Source organism: Oryctolagus cuniculus, chromosome 6 (assembly GCF_051225735.1).
Source record: "Oryctolagus cuniculus isolate XC-2025 breed Fujian yellow rabbit chromosome 6, ASM5122573v1, whole genome shotgun sequence".
Lineage (NCBI taxonomy): Eukaryota > Metazoa > Chordata > Mammalia > Lagomorpha > Leporidae > Oryctolagus > Oryctolagus cuniculus.
The window spans coordinates 94,704,423-94,725,769 of record NC_142872.1 but is presented as its reverse complement, the minus strand read 5'-3'; the positions used below and the strand labels follow the sequence as shown (position 1 = coordinate 94,725,769).

Here is a 21,347-nt window from a genome sequence, read left to right as displayed (position 1 = left end):
TTGAGTACTAGTTATAGCATTAATTTACATTGGACAACACATTAAGGACAGAGATCCTACAAGGGGAGTAAGTGCACAATGACTCTTGTTGACTTAACAATTGCCACTCTTGTTTATGGTGTCAGAAATCTCCCTAGGCTCTTGTCATGGGTTGCCAAGGCTATGGAAGCCTTTTGAGTTTGCCAACTCCGATCTTATTAGACAGGGTCATAGTAAAAGCGGAAGATCTCTTCTCCCTTCAGAGAAAGGTACCTCCTTCTTTGATGACCCGTTCTTTCCACTGGGATCTCACTTGCAGAGATCTTTCATTTAGGGTGTTTTTTTGTTTTTTTTTGTTGTTGTTGTTGTTGTTTGTTTTCTTTTGTTTTGTTTTGTTTTGTTTTACTAGAGTGTCTTGCCTTTCCATGCCTAAAATACTCTCATGGGCTCTTCAGCCAGATCCAAGTGCCTTAAGGGCTGATTCTGAGGCCAGAGTGCTGTTTAGGACATCTGCCATTCTATGGGTATGCTGTGTATCCTACTTCCCATGCTGGATTGTTCTCTCCCTTTTTTATTCTATCAGTTAGTATTAGCACACACTAGTCTTGTTTATGTGATCCCTTTGACTCTTAGACCTATCAGTGTGATCAATTATGAACTGAAATTGATCACTTGGACTAGTGAGATGGCATTGGTCCATGCCAGCTTGATGGGACTGAATTGGAATCCCCTGGTATGTTTCAAACTCTACCGTTTGGGGCAAGTTTGATTGAGCATGTGCCAAACTGAATACCTCCTCCCTCTCTTATTCCCACGCTTGTATTTAACAGGAATCACTTTTCAGTTAAATTTAAACACCTAAGAATAATTGTATGTTAATTACAGAGTTCAACCAATAGTATTAAGCAGAAAAAAGAAAAATACTAAAAGGAATAAAGTATTAAGTTGTTCCTCGACAGTCAAGGCAAGGGCTGATCAAGTCACTGTTTCTTATAGTGTCCATTTCACTTTAACAGGTTTCCTTTTTGGAGTTGTGTTAGTTGTCACCAATCAGGGAGAACATATGATATTTGTCCCTTTGGGACTGGCTTATTTCACTCAGCATGATGTTTTCTAGATTCCTCCATTTTGTTGCAAATGACCGGATTTCATTTTTTTTACTGCTGTATAGTATTCTACAGAGTACATATCCCATAATTTCTTTATCCATTCTTCTGTTGATGGGCATTTGGGTTGATTCCAGACCCTAGTTATTGTGAATTGAGCTGCAATATACATTAAGGTGCAGACTGCTTTTTTATTTGCCAATTTAATTTCTTTTGGGTAAATTCTAAGGAGTGGGATGGATGGGTTGGTTGTATGGTAGGGTTATATTCAGGTTTCTGAGGAATCTCCAAACTGACTTCCATAGTGGCTTTACCAGTTTGCATTATCACCAACAGTGGATAAGTGTCTTTTTCCCCACATCCTCGCCAGGAATAACTTTTCAGTTAAATCTAAACACCTAAGAATAATTGTGTATTAATTAAAGAGTTCAACCTATGGTATTAAGTAGAATAAAAAATACTAAAATCAATAAAATAGTAAGTTGTTCATTGACAGTCAGGACAAGGGCTGATCAAGTCTGGCAAATGGCCAGATTTCATTTTTTTTACTGCTGTATAGTATTCTATCGAGTAAATATCCCAAAATTTCTTTCTTTTTTCTTTTTTTTTTTTTTGACAGGCAGAGTTAGTGAGAGAGAGAGACAGAGAGAAAGGTCTTCCTTTTCTGTTGGTTCACCCTACAATGGCCGCTGTGGCCTGCACATCGCGCTGATCCAAAGCCAGGAGCCAGGTGCTTCTCCTGGTCTCCCATGCAGGTGCAGGGCCCAAGGACTTGGGCCATCCTCCACTGCAATCCCAGGCCACAGCAGAGAGCTGGACTGGAAGAGGAGCTACTGGGACAGAATCCGGCGCCCCACCGGGACTAAAACCGGGGTGCCGGTGCCGCAGGCAGAGGATTATCCTATTGAGCCAGTGCGCTGGCCCCCATAATTTCTATATCCATTCTTCTGTTGATGGGCATTTAGGTTGACTTAGCTATTGTGAATTGAGCTGCAATAAACATTGAGGTGCAGACAGCTCTTTTATTTGCCAATTTAATTTCCTTTTGGTAAATTCCAAGGAGTGGAATGGCTGGGTCATGTGGTAGGGCTATATTCACATTTCTGAGCTATTTCCAAACTGTCTTCCATAGTGGCTTTACCAGTTTGCATTTCCACCAACAGTGGATTTGTGTCCCTTTTTCCTCACATCCTTGCAAGCATCTGTTGTTAGTTGATTTCTGTATGTAAGCCATTCTAACCGGGGTGAGGTGAAACCTCATTGTGGTTTTGATTTGCATTTCCCTGATTGCTAGTGATCCTGAACATTTTGTCAATGTGTCTGTTGGCCATTTGGATTTCCTCTTTTGAAAAATGTCTATTGAGGTCCTTGGTCCATCTCTTAAGTTGGTTGTTTTGTTGTTGTGGAGTTTCTTAATCTCTTTGTAGATTCTGGTTATTTTTTTTTCACTTTTATTTAATAAATATAAATTTCCAAAGTACAGCTTAGGGATTACAATGGCTTTTTCCCCCCCAATAACTTCCCTCCCACCTGCAACCCTCCCATCTCCCACTCCCTCTCCCATTCCATTCACATCAAGATTCATGTTCAATTCTCTTTATACACAGCAGATCAATTTAGTATATATTAAGTAAAGATTTCAACAATTTGCTCCCACACAGAAACATAAAGTGTAAAATACTGTTTGAGTGCTAGTTATTGCATTAATTCACATTGAACAACACATTAAGGACAGAGTCACTGTGCACTTACTCCTCATGTAGGATCTCTGTCCTTAATGTGTTGTTCAATGTAGATTCTGGTTATTGATCCTTTATCTGTTGCATAGTTTGCAAATATTTTTTTCTCATTCTGTTGGTTGCCTCTTCACTTTTCTGGCTGTTTCTTCTGCAGTACACAAACTTCTCAATTTGATGCAATCCCAAGTGTTAATTTTGGCTTTGACTACCTGGTCTCCAGGGTCTTTTCCAAGAAGTCTTTGCCTGTGCCTCTGTCTTTCAGGGTTTCTCCAATGTTCTCTAATAATTTGATGGTGTCGGGTCATAGATTTAGATCTTTAATCCATGTTGAGTTGATTTTTGTGTAAGGTGTAAGGTAGGGGTCTTGCTTCATGCTTTTACATGTGGAAATCCAGCACCATTTGTTGAATAGACTGTCCTTGCTCCAGGAATTTGCTTTAGATCCTTGATCAAATATAAGTTGGCTGTAGATGTTAGGATTGATTTCTGGTGTTTCTATTCTGTTCCATTGCTCTGTCCATCTGTTTTTCTGTACCAGTACCATGCTGTTCTGTTTATAACTAACCTATAGTATGTCTTGAAATCTGGTATTGTGATGCCACTGGCTGTGTTTTTGTTGTACAAGATTGATTTAGCTATTCGATGTTTCCTTTGCCTCTATATGAATTTCAGCATCCTTTTTTCCAGATCTGAGAAGAATGTCTGTGGTATTTTGCTTGGTATCACATTGAATCTATAAATTGCTTTTGGTTAATGGACATTTTGATGATATTGATTCTTCCAATCCATGAGCATGGAAGATTTTTCCATTTTTGGTAACCTCTGCTATTTCTTTCTTTAAGATTTTGTAATTCTCATCGTAGAGATCTTTGACATCCTTGGTTAAGTTTATTCCAAGGTATCTGGTTGTTTATGTAGCTATTGTGAATGGGATTGGTCTTAGAAGTTCTTTCTCCACCATAGCATTACCTGCAAAGGCTGTTGATTTTTTTGCATTGATTTTATATCCTGCTACTTTGTCAAACTCTTCTATGAGACCAATAATCTCTTAGTAGAGTTCTTTGGATTCCCTAGACAAAGAATCATATCATCTACAAAGAGGGATAATTTGACTTCTTCCTTCCCAATTTGTATCCCTTTGATTTCTTTTTCTTGCCTAATGGCTCTGGCTAAAACTTCCAGTACTATATTGAATATCTATGGTAGAAGTGGACATTCCTGTCTGGTACCAGAACTCAGTGGAAACGTTTCCAACTTTTCCCCATTCAATAGGATGCTGGCCATGGGCTTTTCACTATTATGAACTCTACTACTGTAAGAAACACAGTTCAGTGACAACTGAACTCAGAATACCTATGTTTCTTTCTTTTTCTTCCATAAGCTAGGAACCACTTTGAATGCCCCAATCTTCTGGAATATGTCCTCTTCTTGATTTTTAGGAAGGCACTCTATCTTCCTTTTCATCTGCCTTTGTGAAAATTCCTTTTCAGTCTCTTCAATCAAGTCACTCTTTTTCTGTATCACAAATGCTGATAATGTGGGGTGTGTGTGTGTGTGTGTCTGTATGTCTGTGTGTCTTTTTATATGCAATGAGGACTCCCACTTTTATATCCTTAACGAAACCTCTGTCCCTAATTACTGACTCATCTAGGCACTTGATTGATGGGAATGGAGCACAATCCATTTGGGTTGTCCCAAAATTCCCTGCAAATGGAGTTTCAAACAAGCAATCCTCCACCCTCTAACTCTTGTGAATTCTTATCTAAGTTAGAGGCAGACCCAATCACCTTGATTATAAACAGCACCAGAAACCAAGATAAACCAAACACATTCTTATCTCTTTTCTCACCCTTCCTTCATGTAAATCAATAAATCTTAGTCATAGAACCTTCCAGATTTTCTTAAACACATTGCTCTTTTCCATCCTATTACTACTACTTAATTTCAGGCTTCTTTATTCTGATTTTTCCTCAAGGCATTCCTCTATTTTCCATGCTGCCACCAGTGATCCTTAACAAATACAACATGGTTCGGATCACGACTTCACAAGATTCTTGCAGCACAGAGGTCCCCAGCCCCTGACTCCTCTGTTGCCTAGACTTCTGGCTTCATTACCTTTATCACTTGCTTCATCCTTGTTGTACCAGCAATACAAAATTGCCCTTTTTCTTTGAAATGCCTTCTTACACACATCCTTCTTGCTCTGTAAGGAATAAATACCTCTCTCCATGGCATGCATTCCCTTTCTTTTTACCTGACTTTTCCCTTTTGATCATTTAGAGTTTCCTAACATATGTCCTCTAACAGGTTTTCTAACTTTATTAGACCTCTTGTTTTTATTAGCCCTAAGTTCCCACAGCTCTCTTACAACATGTTCAATAAGATGTTGATATTATGCTTGCACATCTCTCTCCCACGAAAAGGTAAATGTGTGACCTGGGCCCACATGTCACCTCTGTCTCCCAACAAACAATAAGCGAATAGGGGAATGAATGAACAAACAACTGCCACATTATCTGCCTCCATTTTCTCCGATGGCTTATTATTCTGTAGCTCTTCAGACTGTTATGTCAGAGAAGAGACTTTGGGTATGATCACGATTGAGTAACTAAAAAAAGTCCTTTGTTATTTTTTCCTTGGCTGAATCCATATTGCTATTATTAGTCACGAAGCATAAATATCTACCCTCTGCTCCCCCAACAGCTGGGCTCTTCTCCTTGGAAAAGTTCCAGCCTATGTTTAACCTGCACTGCAGTCTGAAAAGCAATGGATGCCTGGAAATGCTCATCTTAGCATTACATTGCTTTAGAGAAATCTGCCAGAAGCAACAAAAGCATTAGGTCCAGAAAACACTGGAAGCCCTACTACCCTGAGACAAGCACTTCACTAAACAAAGGGTTTTGCTGACCAGTTCCATGAAATAGGGGACTAAAGCCCTTTAGTTTTTTGCGTTTATTTATTTGTTAACTTACACATGAAGCTATTAACTTTTAATTGTAACTCCTCAAATACGTGAGCCATGCTCAAAGTCAAAGTCCTCAGTAAACAAACCAAATCTACAAATACCCAAAACCCATGGAATTTTAATCAAAGGCACACATTCAGAGAAGCAGAAGGCAGACAAACAGGGAAGAAAGCCAGAGTGAGGAAGGGGTCCCAGAGAGGATGAATAGGAAGAAAGAGAATCTGAAGTAGCATTCATCCAGTAAACCACAAGTGAATTCTACCATAATCACTATGCCAAGTCCCAAGGGTTCTGAGAGCAAGCGACTCTGCCCTCAGGAGTCTCAAAGTCCAGAGAAAAGATAAATAAGAACAGATAATGGTAGATATGTATGTTGAGAGAAAAGCATAAAAGCACAAAAAGAAATTCAGTCCATAGCAGGACAACAGAGAAGTTATCTTGGAGAATGGCTTTTGAGCTGAGGCTGAAGAAAGAATGGATTTAGTTTGTTGGAAAGGAAAAGGATAGAAGGAGGTGAGGGGAGATTTTAGGATGTGGGGATGGCACACACAAACAGTTTATGGAGGAACAGCAAGTGCACATGGTGCATAAAAAAGTCATGAGAGGCCGGCGCCGCGGCTCACATGGCTAATCCTCCACCTGCGGTGCCAGTACCCCGTGTTCTAGTTCTGGTTGGGGCGCCAGATTCTGTCCCAGTTGCTTCTCTTCCAGGCCAGCTCTCTGCTGTGGCCCAGGAAGGCAATGGAGGATGGCCCAAGTGCTTGGGCCCTGCGCCAGGCGCAGCACCCCAGCCATAGCAGCCATTTGGGGGGTGAACCAACAGAAAGGAAAACCTATCTCTGTCTCTCTCACTGTCTAACTCTGCCTTTCAAAATAAAATAAAAAAAAAGTCATGAGAGATGATACTGGAGACATGATGAAGGGCCAGATAGTACAGCACTTTCACTGAGACTTTAAGGAGCCACTGAATACCTGAAACAAGTAAAGATCTCATTTAACATTAGATCTACCACACTTGCAGTGAGAGCACACTGGAGGAACAGACAAATGGATTAAGTATGTGGGCAAGACTGGTTATTCATTCCTAACCTATTGCTTCACTTGGGCACACAAAGTATATCACATTTCCCAGCTTCCTTGTAACTAACTCTAGAATGTGTGCCAATCTAACACATGCTACATCCACCTTAGGCATTAGCAATCTCCCTCCTGATCCTCCACTGTCTCTTTCTGCTTCTGAGAAAAAGAATGTGTCAACAATGGTAAATAACAAGATGGCCTGGCCTGCAGCCCTGGAACACACCAAGCTAGTTACTGAAGGGCAACATATTTACATCGGATTAAGCTACAGAGACTTTAGAAATGTCACTCTCCTAACATGGATTCATGGCAATCCAGCCAGCCATAAGCTCAATATAACCAAGGACTCTCTGTTCTTGGTGGCCTGGAACATGAATGAAATGGAACATGTTAAATAGATAAATCAATGATCTGATCAGAGATGTTAGGGGTGTGCAACAGAGGATACAGGTAGGGGTAAAGAAAATAATCATATTCAAGATACATTTTAGAGGGAAAAGTGGGAAGATTAGATAACTTCTATGGTTTGAGTATCTGTCCCTCCATACTTAGGAATTTAGACCACAATGTGTTGTGTTGATGGTACTAAGGGGATGGAAACTTAATTCTGTTGTGGTGGTTAGAGGTGGGATTTTTGGAAAGTGGTTACATTGGATTAGGCCTTTAGGGTGGATGGAGCTCCTGTGATTGTCTCCTGGTGGCTTTATAAGAAACGACAGATATGTGCACACAGACACGTGCTCTTCCTGTCTCATTCTATGTAATGCTCTGCACTGCCTAGGAGTAACAACAAAAGGGGTAGGCATTGTGGATCAGTGAGTTAAGCTGATGCTTGGGATGCCTGCATCCAATTTCAGAGCCCAACTCCTCCACTTCCTATCCAGCTTCCTGCTAATGCATCCTGGGAGGCAGTGACTGATGGCTCAAGTGCTTGGGCCCCTGCCACTCATGTATGAGACCTGGATGGAGTTCTGAGCTCCAACACAGCCTGTCTGAGCTGTGGATGTTGCTGACATTTAGGGGGTGAACCAGCAGATGGAAGATTCCTCTCTTGCCAGCACCGCGGCTCATTAGGCTAATCCTCCGCCTTGCGGCACCAGCACACCGGGTTCTAGTCCTGGTCGGGGCGCCGGATTCTGTCCCAGTTGCCCCTCTTCCAGGCCAGCTCTCTGCTGTGGCCAGGGAGTGCAGTGGAGGATGGCCCAAGTGCTTGGGCCCTGCACCCCATGGGAGACCAGGAGAAGCACCTGGCTCCTGCCATCGGATCAGCGCAGTGCGCCGGCTGCAGCGGCCATTGGAGGGAGAACCAACAGCAAAGGAAGACCTTTCTCTCTGTCTCTCTCTCTCACTGTCCACTCTGCCTGTCAAAAAAAAAAAAAAAAAAAAAAGATTCCTCTCTCACTCTCACTCTCGCTCTCACTCTCACTCTCAATCTGCCTTTCAAGTAGATGAATTAAAAAAAAAAAAACAGTAATAACAGTAACAATATCTGTGGTTGGCAAATTTCCATGATGGCTGCCTAGAACCATCTGTAGAATAAATTCCCTTTGAGTCTTAGTAGGACTGCTGAGTACAGATATCACAACCTTGATTAGAATACTAATCAGTAGATTTTGAGTAAATCGATAAATTTTGATTTTACTCAGCAAGGGTCTGACTTATCCAAGTGTGTTTTTTAAAAGAAGGGAAAGCATCAGAGAAACATGACATTGTGGCCTCAGAGAAGAAGTAGTAAGGAACTGTGTGAAGCAAGTGGCACCCACAGGTAAGCAACTGAGAACAGCCTCTCGTCTGTGACAGCAGCCCCATCTGCATCCCATGAGAAAACAGAGATCTCAGTCTATTAAAATAAGGATTGAATTTGCCCAACAGCTGAAGGAGCTTGGAGGAGGACCCCAAACCTCCAGTGACATTACAGCCCCAACCCACACCTTAGTTTCTACCTGCCTAGACCTTGACCAGCTACTCCTTACTCATATTCTGAGTCACAATAATAAATTTGTATTTTTAAGGCTCCTAAATTTGTGATAGTATGTTAGGCAGCAGTGGAATCCTAATTCAATATCTAATCATAAATCTGTAGCACAATGTTCAACTTTGATCTCTCCTTACTCCCAGGGGCTCTCAGCCTCACTCTCATCAATTTCCTGCTCATGTGCACCCTGGGAGGCAGCAGATGCGGGCTCTAGAAATTGGAGCTCTGCTCCCTATGTAAGAGATCCAGATGGAACTCAGTTCTGAGCTCTTGGTTTCAGCCTCGTCCAGGCCGGCCTTTTGTAAGCATTTGAAGAGTGAATCAGCAGATAGAAGCTCTCTCTCTGTTTCTCTGTCTCTTTCTCTCTCCATTTCTGCCTTTCAAATAAAATGAAAATAAATAAGTAGAAATTGAAAAAGAAAATGAAGAACCAAAAGATAGGAGCACACAAAAAAAGGAGGAGCAGAAGAAAGAAAAAAAGGAAGCAGGGAGAGTGAACTTCAATCTCTGAACCAGAAGTACAACTTTGAAACATGAGTTATCAATCCTCAACAGTTTCTGAACACTAAAGGAATTGCTTATGGTACTCTAGTGTAAATGCCTTAATTTTACATATAAAGAAGCTGAGTGAGTCTAGATGGCACACACAACTGGAAACCAGCTAGTGGCAGGGCAGGGACCAAGCCATCTTTCTGTCCAGATCTCTCTCCTGGACAGTCCTTGAACTGTTTTAGGTGATGCACATTAATGCATCAAAAAAGGATATGACATAGGATGATTTTCTAAAATCAAACTAAAACTGTGTCCCTGACATTGATTGACTTCATGCTTTGACTGCAAGCTCAAGTGAGTGTGTCTGTGTGGTTTAAATACAGTTAAATGAGATGTTCAGAATGACAAAATACAGTCTGTTACTGTTTGACACAGAAGAATGCAGAATGATAAACTGAATGTCTAATAAAAATGTGTCATTTGCTTTCATTCACTGAAAAACATTTCCTAAAGTTATTGATCAGCTATAGATAAGATAATATGTATATATTAATAATATATATGCAGATTATATAGATATAATATATATAGGCAGAATGACAGATCTTCTATCCACTGGTTCACTCCCCAAATGATCACAATAGCTAAACTGTGCCAGACCAAAGCCCAGAACTCAGTTCAGGCCTTCCACATGTGTGGCAGAGACCCAAGTACTTAAGGCGTTAACACAACCCCACAGTGTGCACACCAGCAGGAATCTTGTATCAGAAGCAGAGCTGGGACTCAAACTCAGACACTCTGACATGGGATGCAGGCATCTGGAGCAGCATCTTGATCACCAACCAAACACTTTCCATACATACACACACTCACACACACACAGATGCAGGTATAAATACATAGATTTCCAGGAGAGACATTATTTTATGTGAATTTTAGGAAAAAAAATTACTTGTTTAGATGGCACTAGACCATTTCATAATAATAATCACAAAAGATGCCTCAGATTTCTATTTTTTAGAGCTGGTCTGTTACTTTTGCAAATATGTCTGTGAAATAAGTAGAAAGTGGGATTATGAAAAATGTAGATGAGGTAGGCATTTGGCTAGCAGTCATGACACTGGTAGGGACACCTGCATCCTGTATCAGAATACCTGGTTTTATCTTGGCTCCATTCCCAATTCCAACTTTCTGCCAAAGTACACCCTGGGAATCAACAGTAAAAACTCATGTAACTAGTTTCTTGCCATCCACATGAGAGATTCAAATTGAGTTCCTTCTCCTAGCTTTGACTTGGTCCTAGCTGTGGCAGGTATTTAGAAAATGAATCAGTTGATGACAGTTAACTCATTTGCCCTCTCTTTCTCTAACTGTTTTGGGGCAGACACTGTGGCTCAGTTAAAGCCCTGGCCTGCAGTGCTGACATCCTATATGGGTACCAGTTTGAATCCTGACTGCTCTACTTCTGATCCAGCTCCACGCTGATGTTCCTGGGAAAGCAGCAGATGGCCCAAGTCCTTGGGCCCCACACCCACATGGGAGACCAGGCTTCTGATCAGCTCAGCTCCAGCCGTTGCAGCTATTTGGGGTAAGAACCAGCAGATGGAAGACCTCTCTCTCACTCTCTCTATTTCTGTCTCTGTAACTCTTTCAAATAAAATAAATCTTTCAAAAAAAGAGGTAAATATTTTCAAAAATTAGGTAGAAAAGGCAATATTAGAGTCTTAACAAATTTGTCCATCCTAGATGTTGTTTCTTTTTTTTTAAAAAAAGTTACTTATTTATTTGAAAGTCAGAATTATAGAGAAAGGGAGGGACAAAGAAAAAAAATTTCCATCTGCTGGTTTGCTTCTAGATGGCTGCATTGGCCAAGGATGGGCCAGGCTACATCCAGGAACCAGGAGCTTCTTCAGGTTTGCCATTTGGATATCAGTTTCCAAGCATTTGGGTCATCTTCTACAGCTTTCCTAGGCCATTATCAGAGAGCTGGACTGGAAGTGGAGCAGCTGGGGCCCCAACCAACACTCATGTGGGATGCTGGCATCACAGGTGGTGGCTTTATCCATTACATCACAGTACCTTGCTCTAGCTCTAGATGTTATTTCTTTAAAAAGATATTGAGTAAATTTAATCAAGCAAATTTATTATTTTCAATACTGAGAAAAATATGTGGGAATTGGCTTTGAATATATACAAACCTTAGCTTCATTGTGTCAATATCTATTGACAAGTGTATTTGTAATGACACTTACATGTATATGCACAATTATTCTATATACATACCTAAATATTTACAGACATATGGCCAGTCACAAGCAACAGTGAATAGGCCCTATAACTATTGCAATGCTTAAAAGTTTGTATTCCTTTCTCTCTCTCTCTTTTTTTTTTTTTTTTTTTTGACAGGCAGAGTGGACAGTGAGAGAGACAGAGAGAAAGGTCTTCTTTTTGCCATTGGTTCACCCTCCAATGCCCACTGCGGCCGGCGTGCTGCGGCCAGTGCACCGCGCTGATCCGATGGCAGGAGCCAGGTACTTATCCTGGCCGCCAATGGGGTGCAGGGCCCAAGTACTTGGGCCACCCTCCACTGCACTCCCTGGCCACAGCAGAGAACTGACCTGGAAGAGGGGCAACCGGGACAGAATCCGGCGCCCCGACCGGGAGTAGAAACCGGTGTGCTGGCGCCGCAAGGTGGAGGATTAGCCTAGTGAGCCGCGGCGCCGGCCTCCTTTCTCTTAACTGCAGAGGAATTTCAATGACCAAATGTAGAAGAGAGTAATAGAAAACTACATTCAGGACAACAAATGATAATTGTGGCAGGGAAGATCCTAGTGGTTGAATTTTTGAAGAGAAACAAGATATTTTCATAGATTCAAAGTATTCTTAAAATATTTATTATCAACAAAGAGAAGAATACTAAATTTACAGTGAAGAGATGTGACAGAAAACCACCTTAATCAATGGATTGAGGTTAATGTGACAAGTAATGGGATAACAGGAGCTCATAACATGCAGGAGAAGAATAATGCTCTGGGGCCTTTGAATCACATTCACTAAAAGAGATGTACAATGTTAGAATGTGAAATCCTTCCATCTTTACAACTCCCTATTTAAAATCAAATTTCCTTGCTAGTTGAAAATTACATGGGAGCAAGCACTTGAATAATTAATTATGAATCCTGGCTCCTAGGAAGAGAGAAGTAATGTTTGTAGAAAATGCAGAAATGTTATAAAGCCAGGAATCCAGGAAGCCAAAAAGCCACTGTGCCTAGCACACTATAACCATGTGACATTACCAGCCACAGTAAGTCACTCGACCATGTCTACCTTTACAGGAAAAATATCACGAAGATTGCCACAGTTATACTGCAAGGTCTGCAAAAATCCAGAAAAGGAATATGATGCAGTTGTCACTAAGCAAAAATCATATTTTCAAACTGGAGAGATTATCTAGTCTTCCTTGTTATATTTGAACCATGTATGTGTGTACATGTATGTATGTGTATGTATATCTTACATCTCTGTAGGTTGACAGCTGCCAAGCTAATTCTATAATTCTGATAGATGTAAGTGATTATTTGTTGTCAATCTCAACTAAAAGATGCTTCTAAAATATGCAAGCTTTTTATTAGAATGTACACTAAGATAAAGCAAAGGGAGAATTCTCATCAGAATTCTATTAAAATAGGGAAATCACTAAAAGTTTCCAATCTTTTTCCCTTAGATGGATATGATGCTGGAAAAGTTCAAAGTATCAAGACACTGATTATTCCTTTTGATCATATCTAGAGGAAAATTCCATCTCTTTTATTCTTCTAGTAACTAAAATATGAGTAATAAATTTACTGTTGAATTAGAGAATGAGTTGTCAGCCTGATACTTCTCTCAAAATATACCAATAGAAGAATGTTTAACTTTCATATAAATTATGAAATTAATAAAGCTATATTATCTTTTTTAAAACCCTATATGTGCTAAAATACAATCCACTAGAATTTGCTACTGTTTTAACTACTTTCCATTTAAGAAATTTTAATACTCTATGGTATCAAAAGAAAATTTTAACGAGGTCATGCATTAATGTGTTCCTAATGGTGCCTAACTTTTAACATTGAGAAATAACTGAACCCAAAAAAGATATAAATACTTTGAAATTACTACTAAAACCATAAAGCATATATGCATGTCAACATATATAGAATACCTTTATCAAATCAAAATGCCTTTATGATTGCCTATGCTCATAACAATAACATTTATTTAAAAGCTTTTACTTGAAAGGTATTCTTGTAAGCCCTCAAATACACCAGAAGAAAGAAGCACAACAATATCTTTTGGTTTGGGAAATGAGAAAACCAAGATTCTTGATGGTTTAATGATTTACATGAGGTCATTCACCCCCTGGGTGGCAGAGCAAAACCTCTAACCCAGGCCCTGAGATTACAGTTGTTGATTAAAAAAAAAAAAAAAGTTACAAGGCACTGTACTAAGCTCTGAAAGGATTCAAGGAAGAATCTGGCCCAGGCACCACCCTTAAGATGCTTAGAGATGGGGCTAGTTCTGTGGTGTAGTAGGCTAAGCCTGTGGTGCCAGAATCCCATATGGGTGTCGGTTCGAGTACTAGCTGCACATATTCCAATCCATCTCCCTGCTAATGGTCTGGGAAACCAGTGGGACATGGCCCAAGTGTTTGGGCCCCTGCACCCACAAGGGACACCCGAAAGAAGATCCTGACTCCTGGTTACCAGAGCTGGGATTGGCTCTACATCTCAAATAAATAAAAACTCATAAAAACAATGGATATGCGTATTAATGAGAAAAACATAAAACAATGTGTTTCAAAAGAGAAGAATGAAGAAGATATCATTGCAGGCACATTTGAACTGCGTAACAAAGACCATGTAGAAAGGTTGGAGCCAAACAGCTATGAGTGGTTTCACAACCCCTCTACTCATTCCTACCAGTCAACCCACGAATGTATGTAAAATGCAGAATCAATCCCCATTTCCAGTCTCATGACCTTGGAACTCCTCAGCCTCTCACAGAATCATAACAAGGATGTTGGAAATGGGTTATTGGCAATAGTAATGAATGTGTCTGCTTTAACACTACTTAGGAATTTCAATTAGAATCAAGTAAATGAACTTACTTCTAGAGAGATTCTCAAGGGCTTTCCCCAGCTTCTTGCTCTCTTGAAGGATGTGGTTCAATTCATCAAAATCACGGCTTACTGGTTTAGTCCGCCAGTTCCACTTATGATGCTCTACTGACCTTGGCACTATGTTTAAAAAAAATGGTTATTTCAAAAGCATGCAGCATAATGATACGAACTCACTACTCATCATTATGTGAAAGACTGTACCAAGATCAATGTACAGAATAAAAAGAGTTTAAAGTGGAGATGGTTTTCTTGTGAGCAGACTGGAAGATATAAAGTCCATTTGAAGAAAATGCTTTAACTGAACAAGTAAAGGGAAGTGGGGCAGCATATATCAGAAAGCAAAACTCAGGAATTGATATAAAATTCATCATTTCTGTAATGTAGGGGGAAACGCACAGGCAAAGTATATTTTGTATCATGTTAGTAGCTTAAAATAAATAAAAACTTAGTAAATATTAAAGACTTTCTTGTCACGTCTTCTAAAATCAAAAAGACCAAATGTGTGTGTGTATATCTATATATGTATATATAGATATAGATATATCTTCACTTCCAAAAATCTCAGTAAAATTATATTACAGTCAAGGGATCTTTTTTCCTCAAATAATTAGTTGACCAAGGAGAGAAGACAATATTAGGCTAGAAATAGCATCACATTTTTTTAAAGAGGAAAAGTGGACTGATGAGTGGTAAGTGGATTTAACTAGGTAAAGAAAACTGGAACCTAAGTCTCTAAAGAGAACACCAAGAAAGTAAATGCTTCACACAATTTAAGCATTATCATGTTGTACTATGCAAATTAATGGTAAAACTACTACCCAAACAGTACTCTATACTTTGTATTTCTGTGTGGGTGCAGTCTGTTGAAATCTTTACTTAGTATATACTAAGTTGATCTTCTATATATAAAGATAATTGAAAAAGAATCATGATGAAGAATGGGATGGGAGAGGGAGTGGGAGATGGGATGGTTGCAGGTGGGAGGGAGGTTATGGGGAGGAGGAGCCTCTAAAATTCAAAAGTTGTACTTTGGAAACATATTTATTAAATAAAAGTTTAAAAAGCATTAATACATCAACTCAGGGGACAATGTCAAAATAATAAATGGAATTGTTTTCCAGGATTTATTAAATATCCAGCTGAATTAAAGGCATATTATGAAAAATATTTAAAATTGTGGCAGTAAAGAAAAGATCACTAACACTTTAGGTCCAGGCTTTTTTTTTTTTTTTTTTGTATCAGGTTATTCCGTGACTCAAGATGCCCACATCCCATGTTGGAAAGCTGATTTTAGTTCCTGTTCCTTTACTTCTAATCCAGCTTCCTGTTTATGTGCCTTTATGGCAGCAGAGGATGATCCAACTACTTGATTTCCTGTCACCCAGATGAAATTTCTGGCACTTGGCCCAGCCCTAGCTATTGTGGTCATTTGGGGGGTAAACCAGCAAATGAAAGATTTCTCACTCTCCCTCCGTGTTTCTCTCTCTCTCTCTCCCCCCCCCTCCTCCCTGTCACTATCCCTTTCTAATAAATAAATATATAAATCTTAAAAATAAATAAAATAGTTAAGACAAAAATTGGAACCTAAATAGGTATCAGTATAATAGCAATACATGGACTTCAAAGACAAGAAAGCAATTCTTTCAAAATTCCAGCTGAAGATTATCTCTGAGAATTACATGCCCACCTAAGAAACCAACTGAGATGCTCATAAGGACTCACAAATTCATCTTGGAAGCACTCCTTTACAGAAAACTCCAAGTGGGAGTGTTATACCAAAATGATTAAGTAAGCTGAGAACTTGAAAGGATTGGGATACAAAAAACTGGTAATACCACTTACGAAAATGGAAAAGGAAATTTTCAGATGACAGTGAAGTAAAGTCTCACAAGACAGCTGAGGAAAAAGTCTAAAATCCAAAGTCAAGAGTAGAAAAAAAGGATGGAAAACTACAGGAGAGATGTCTCTACAACGTTTTAAATGAAATAAAATATAAATATAAAATAAAGAGAAGTTAAGTTTACTTGATGTATTTGATCATATTGAGAAGGTTTACTTCTCTGGACAAGGATTGGTGACACTTCATTAAGGGGTGGGTATAAAGAAAACAAACAGGAAAGCAAGAAAATGATTAATTCAGGGGAAAATAGACACCATATGGCTCAACTGTGAAAAGTGTTAACTAAGATAGTTATAGTAATATTGTGCAGAATATATATTTAGCCAATCTGTGAGACAACTACATAGTGATACTTGCAGGATGAAATGGTGGTTGGGGACTGAAATAGCCCATGGGAAAGAGACAGGGAAACAATGCCTCAGACCAACCAAGAAAACCGCAGAAGTACCTCACATATTCAGATATGGAGAAGCAGAAACCAGAAGAAACATTTAAATGAATTGAAAACAATTTCAGGTTAACATCAAACTTGAGGAGAAAGAAGGACATCACTATCTGTACTACTTTACTTTTTGAAACCATGTACATTCTATTTTGATAAAAGTCAAACAAATCATAAGGACATAGGAAATAGTCTCTCAAACTACCAAAATATATCATTCTGCTACTTTTATAAAGGTAATCGGTCAGCATTCATTATACTGAAAAATGTACTGACACTATGGCCCAGTAGGCTTATATTTGGTAAGTCATCATAAAGAAATGCTGTGGCCATTTGGCCCGGCACTAAGACACTGCTCAGGATGTCTGCATCTCATATCTGCACACCTGAGATGGAGTGCCACCTTCATTCCCAATCCAGCTTCCTGCTAATGCTCACTCCAGGAGGCAGCAGATGATGAAGAAGTTGAGTCCCTGCCACCCACAAGGGAGACCTGGACTGAGCTCCTGGCTGCTGGCTGTGTCTTCATCTTGTCCCTGCTATAGTGGGACAAGTGGATGGGAGTTTCCTCTCTCTATGTGCCTTTCTGTGTCATTATACTCCTGAAATAAATAAGTAAAATTTAAAAGAAAAACATCTGTATGTATAAGGTTATTAATTTCCAAGAAAGTCCAAGAGTTTTATTCATTTATCTCAGCAAATAGCTTGTGTGCAAAATCCTAGATATAATCAACAGAGTACTGACAAATTATGGCACATTTCCACTATGTTACAGAATGCAGTTATTAAAACAGGGCGCCAGCCGTAGCGGCCATTTCGAGGGTGAACCAACGGAAGGAAGACCATTTTCTCTTGTGGTCATTTGAGTGGTAAACAAAGACAAAGACAAAAAGTTTTTGTCTTTTTCTCTCTCTCTCACTGTCTAACTCTGCCTGCAAAAAATAAATAAATAAATAAAAAACTTGTCAATCAAATGAGTTGAAAATATAAGTTAATGCCATGAAGATTTACAAATGCATTTTTAAATAATTAAAACAGTTTGTATAAGAATGTATACGTTTAAGGCAGTTTTTATTGCCATAAATTAACCCACACATATTATCTATGTCAGTGGATACAAAGAAAGGGATGTGCAAACATACAAACTATTTCCAGAGGAGTAGAATTTGAGGGAGGGATGAAGAAGAGACTCTCTTTCTATACGTCTATGTTTTGTAAATTTCCAAAATACTAAAATATTGCATCTTTAACTTAAATAATCTAAAACTTTAAAAAGCAGAATCACATGTAGCTGCCTCCTCTGAGTCTCTTTGCTTAAAGAACTCTGGAATGGAGCTATCAGCTAACACTAGCACACAAGTGTTCAAGTTGTGGAGCATGGATGTAGTGAGCATGGCTAATCTAGAAAGCTGTTCCAGGCCAACTGCTATTACCTAACAGGCCACTCCCCCGGGAGACCTAAGGATGAGCCTAGACCAGAGAGGCAGGCTCAAACGAGGGAGCAGATAAAACATCACATATACCGGATTCTTCAAACATCATTTGGCAATCTTATTAGACTTCTTTGAATAAGTTGTCAAATCTGTAACTTGTACCACTGCATTACTGATTTCTCAGAAATTACCACATGAGAGAAAACTCTCTTTTATAATTTATAAAAATAAAATCATAGATTTAAAAATAATAATCCCAATCAACATTCCATTCCAGGATAATCAGCCACCAAGACATGGCCCAGCTGTCCATTATCCAAGCTGTGCCTAGGTCTGTAACACCTAAGTGCACCAGTGTAAGTGACCCAGCATCAGAACAGCCCTGTCAACCCAGTAAATCATGCATTGTTGTTTTAGGTCATTGTGTTTGGGGCAGGTTATGAGAAACAAATTCAAAAATGGTACAACAATCAAGAACTTCTCCTCAGAAACCATGCAGAGAAAATAAGCTCAATTTCTTTTAACATTTTTATAGCTTGTGACAATTCGATACCTATATGTGACATAACTTATCCAGGACAACAAACCACAGGATAATCATGGTCTAATCAATGAAACAGTACTTCCCAAAGCTGTGTTGATAAATAATAGAAGGAGATTTCAGAGGTCACCAGTCCAGAAACAATCTTTGGGTGAGAATATCTCTTAGGTTTTCTGACAGATTACAAAGCTTCCTTAGGTCATATTTCATCTTAAGATGCTGTGCTACAGTGTACACACATTTTATAAAAATATCCTCAGGCGATGTGAAGAAGGGCAGGCAGGGTCAGCAACATAAAACGACCCAAGGGAAAAGACGACAGAATCTGACATCAGGGCGGGTCTTTGAGGTCACTGAGGTGACGCTCCCTGCAGCGCAGGAGGCAGTCCACAGCGCCTCCCGGACAGAGGCTGACCATCCTCCCACCATGACGCTCCCCACTCTCCCATCACGAGGTCACTATTTCTCAAATCAGCCTATTGCACGCCTATGCTGGGCAGGACTCAGTTGTGAACAACTGTTTATATTACTGAAATTTTATTCACAATGATCTTTACCTATAGTTTCTGTCTATGGATTAGAAAAGAAATATACCGTGTACCTCCATGATTTTTGAGAAAGTCTGTCCATTTCATTTGAACAAGAATAATTTCAATTATTTGGATCCTTCAAGTCAATTTTCTAAAATTTATTAAATTGCTAATATTATTATCTGAAAATTCCTCCCCATTACTCTACTTTTGTTTTAAATATGCTAGAAACATTCCCATCACTGTAGTGATGATACACCCAACACCGACTACACAAAGAGCATCGTGCATGTCTCCTGCCTGCTGGTATTTTCAATATTACAATTTTCAGTCATTGTTCTACTATCTCAGTCTCTTTTATTACTGTAACATGCATTTTGAATAATGTGCACTGCCTCTCCTTTCTTCCTAAAATGAAGAGTACTTTGTAAACATCCAGCTATTTCATCTTTGTATATTCTATACTAGTAGCAACATTAAACAACAACAACAACAACCTGAGAAACACTCTTTTAAACACAAAAGTATAAATACAGTTAGTGACATTTGGTTTCAGTTTTTGGTTTTTATCTAGGTCAACATTTACCTCAATCTTTTGACCTGAGTCATAAAACTGAGGTGGCCATAAATGATCAGCACTCTCTACAATGCACAGAGATTCATGAACAATGTACTTCGCATGTCTACCTGAATTCTGCTCACAGTCGGTGGTCACTCCACATGCCAGGTTACTAGAAGAAATACTTCTCTGAGTCCTATATACCTTACCTATGACAAGTGATGATAAAAAAATTGATAACATAACATTGACCCATTGCTTCTTGGCCTTTAGGCTAAGATCAAGTGTAGTAACATAATATTGCCTTGAAGAACTTTCATGGTGTAAGTGCACTGTCCCCAATGCTGAGGATAAATCAGTTGAACTATTCATTCATTTATTCTTTTATTCACTCATTTATATCGCACAACAACGTGACATATAACTATATAGCAGGCACTGGTCTTGATGCTCAGGTTGAATCAGTGAGAATTAAAGTAACAAAATCCTGAACTCATGAAGATTGTATTTTTTTTTTTTTTGCCAGCACTATGCTGTTTTAATTACTATAACTTTGTGGTATACTCCACAGTCAGGTATAGTGGTTCATCCAGCTTAACTTTTTCCCCTTAAGATTGCTTTGGTAATTTTAGTTTTTTTTTTTTTTGAAGATTGTATTCTACTAAGCTCAGGATATACTGAATAGGCTTGATAAGTTATTCTTTTCTTTACAAAGCTGACATGTTTACTATTTAATAAAAAATTGAACTAAATTTCAGAACAAGCATTTTAAAAGAATTAATAACAGTATTTTTTCTACGTATAAAAATTAATGACTGTTAATTTGTGCCCCCTTTTTCCTTTTTAACACGAACAGTATCTTAGATATTTTTTAGCTTTATTCCACAAACATTTGTGCCAGGCTATGCTATAGCCAGGAAATATTTTTCTATTCCTAAAAGAATTTTAACATGTCATGTTTTAAAACAGGAAGATGTAAATTTGTATGAAATACAATCCAAGTACTGGCTGGGATGTCATGGGTTTTCTTACATGATGTACCAACATACAATGGTAATCCCAAAGGAGCAAAGACAGAGAAAGGAGAAGAAAGAATATTTGAGGAACTAATGATCAAAATATTAATCCATGCAAAATTGATATACTAACGGGATAGCTATGCTAACATAAGACAAAGAAGACTTTAGGGCAAAAATCATTGTAAGAAACAAAAATGGAGATTTTATGTTGATAAAAACATCCATCTAGGCTGGCACCGGGGCTCAATAGGCTAATCCTCTGCCTTGTGGAGCCAGCACACCGGATTCTGTCCCGGTTGCCCCTCTTGCAGGCCAGCTCTCTGCTGTGGCCAGGGAGTGCAGTGGAGATTGGCCCAAGTCCTTGGGCCCTGCACCCCATGGGAGACCAGGAAAAGCACCTGGCTCCTGCCTTCCGATCAGCGCAGT

General features: G+C 39.2%; 1 protein-coding gene across 11 annotated transcripts in view; it reads right to left on the bottom strand.

Annotated features, from left to right (window-relative positions):
* Positions 1 to 21,347, bottom strand: part of C6H8orf34 (chromosome 6 C8orf34 homolog) — a 498,572-nt gene that overhangs the window by 357,179 nt on the left and 120,046 nt on the right. For 7 of the 11 annotated variants that reach the window (XM_089335329.1, XM_089335331.1, XM_002710514.6 and 4 more), the window contains exon 4: positions 14,486 to 14,614. The exons of the other annotated variants lie outside the window; for them this stretch is intronic. In XM_089335329.1, the coding sequence (XP_089191455.1) occupies positions 14,486 to 14,614 (129 nt within the window). The remainder of the gene's footprint in view (positions 1 to 14,485; positions 14,615 to 21,347) is intronic. 11 annotated transcript variants of the gene reach the window in all.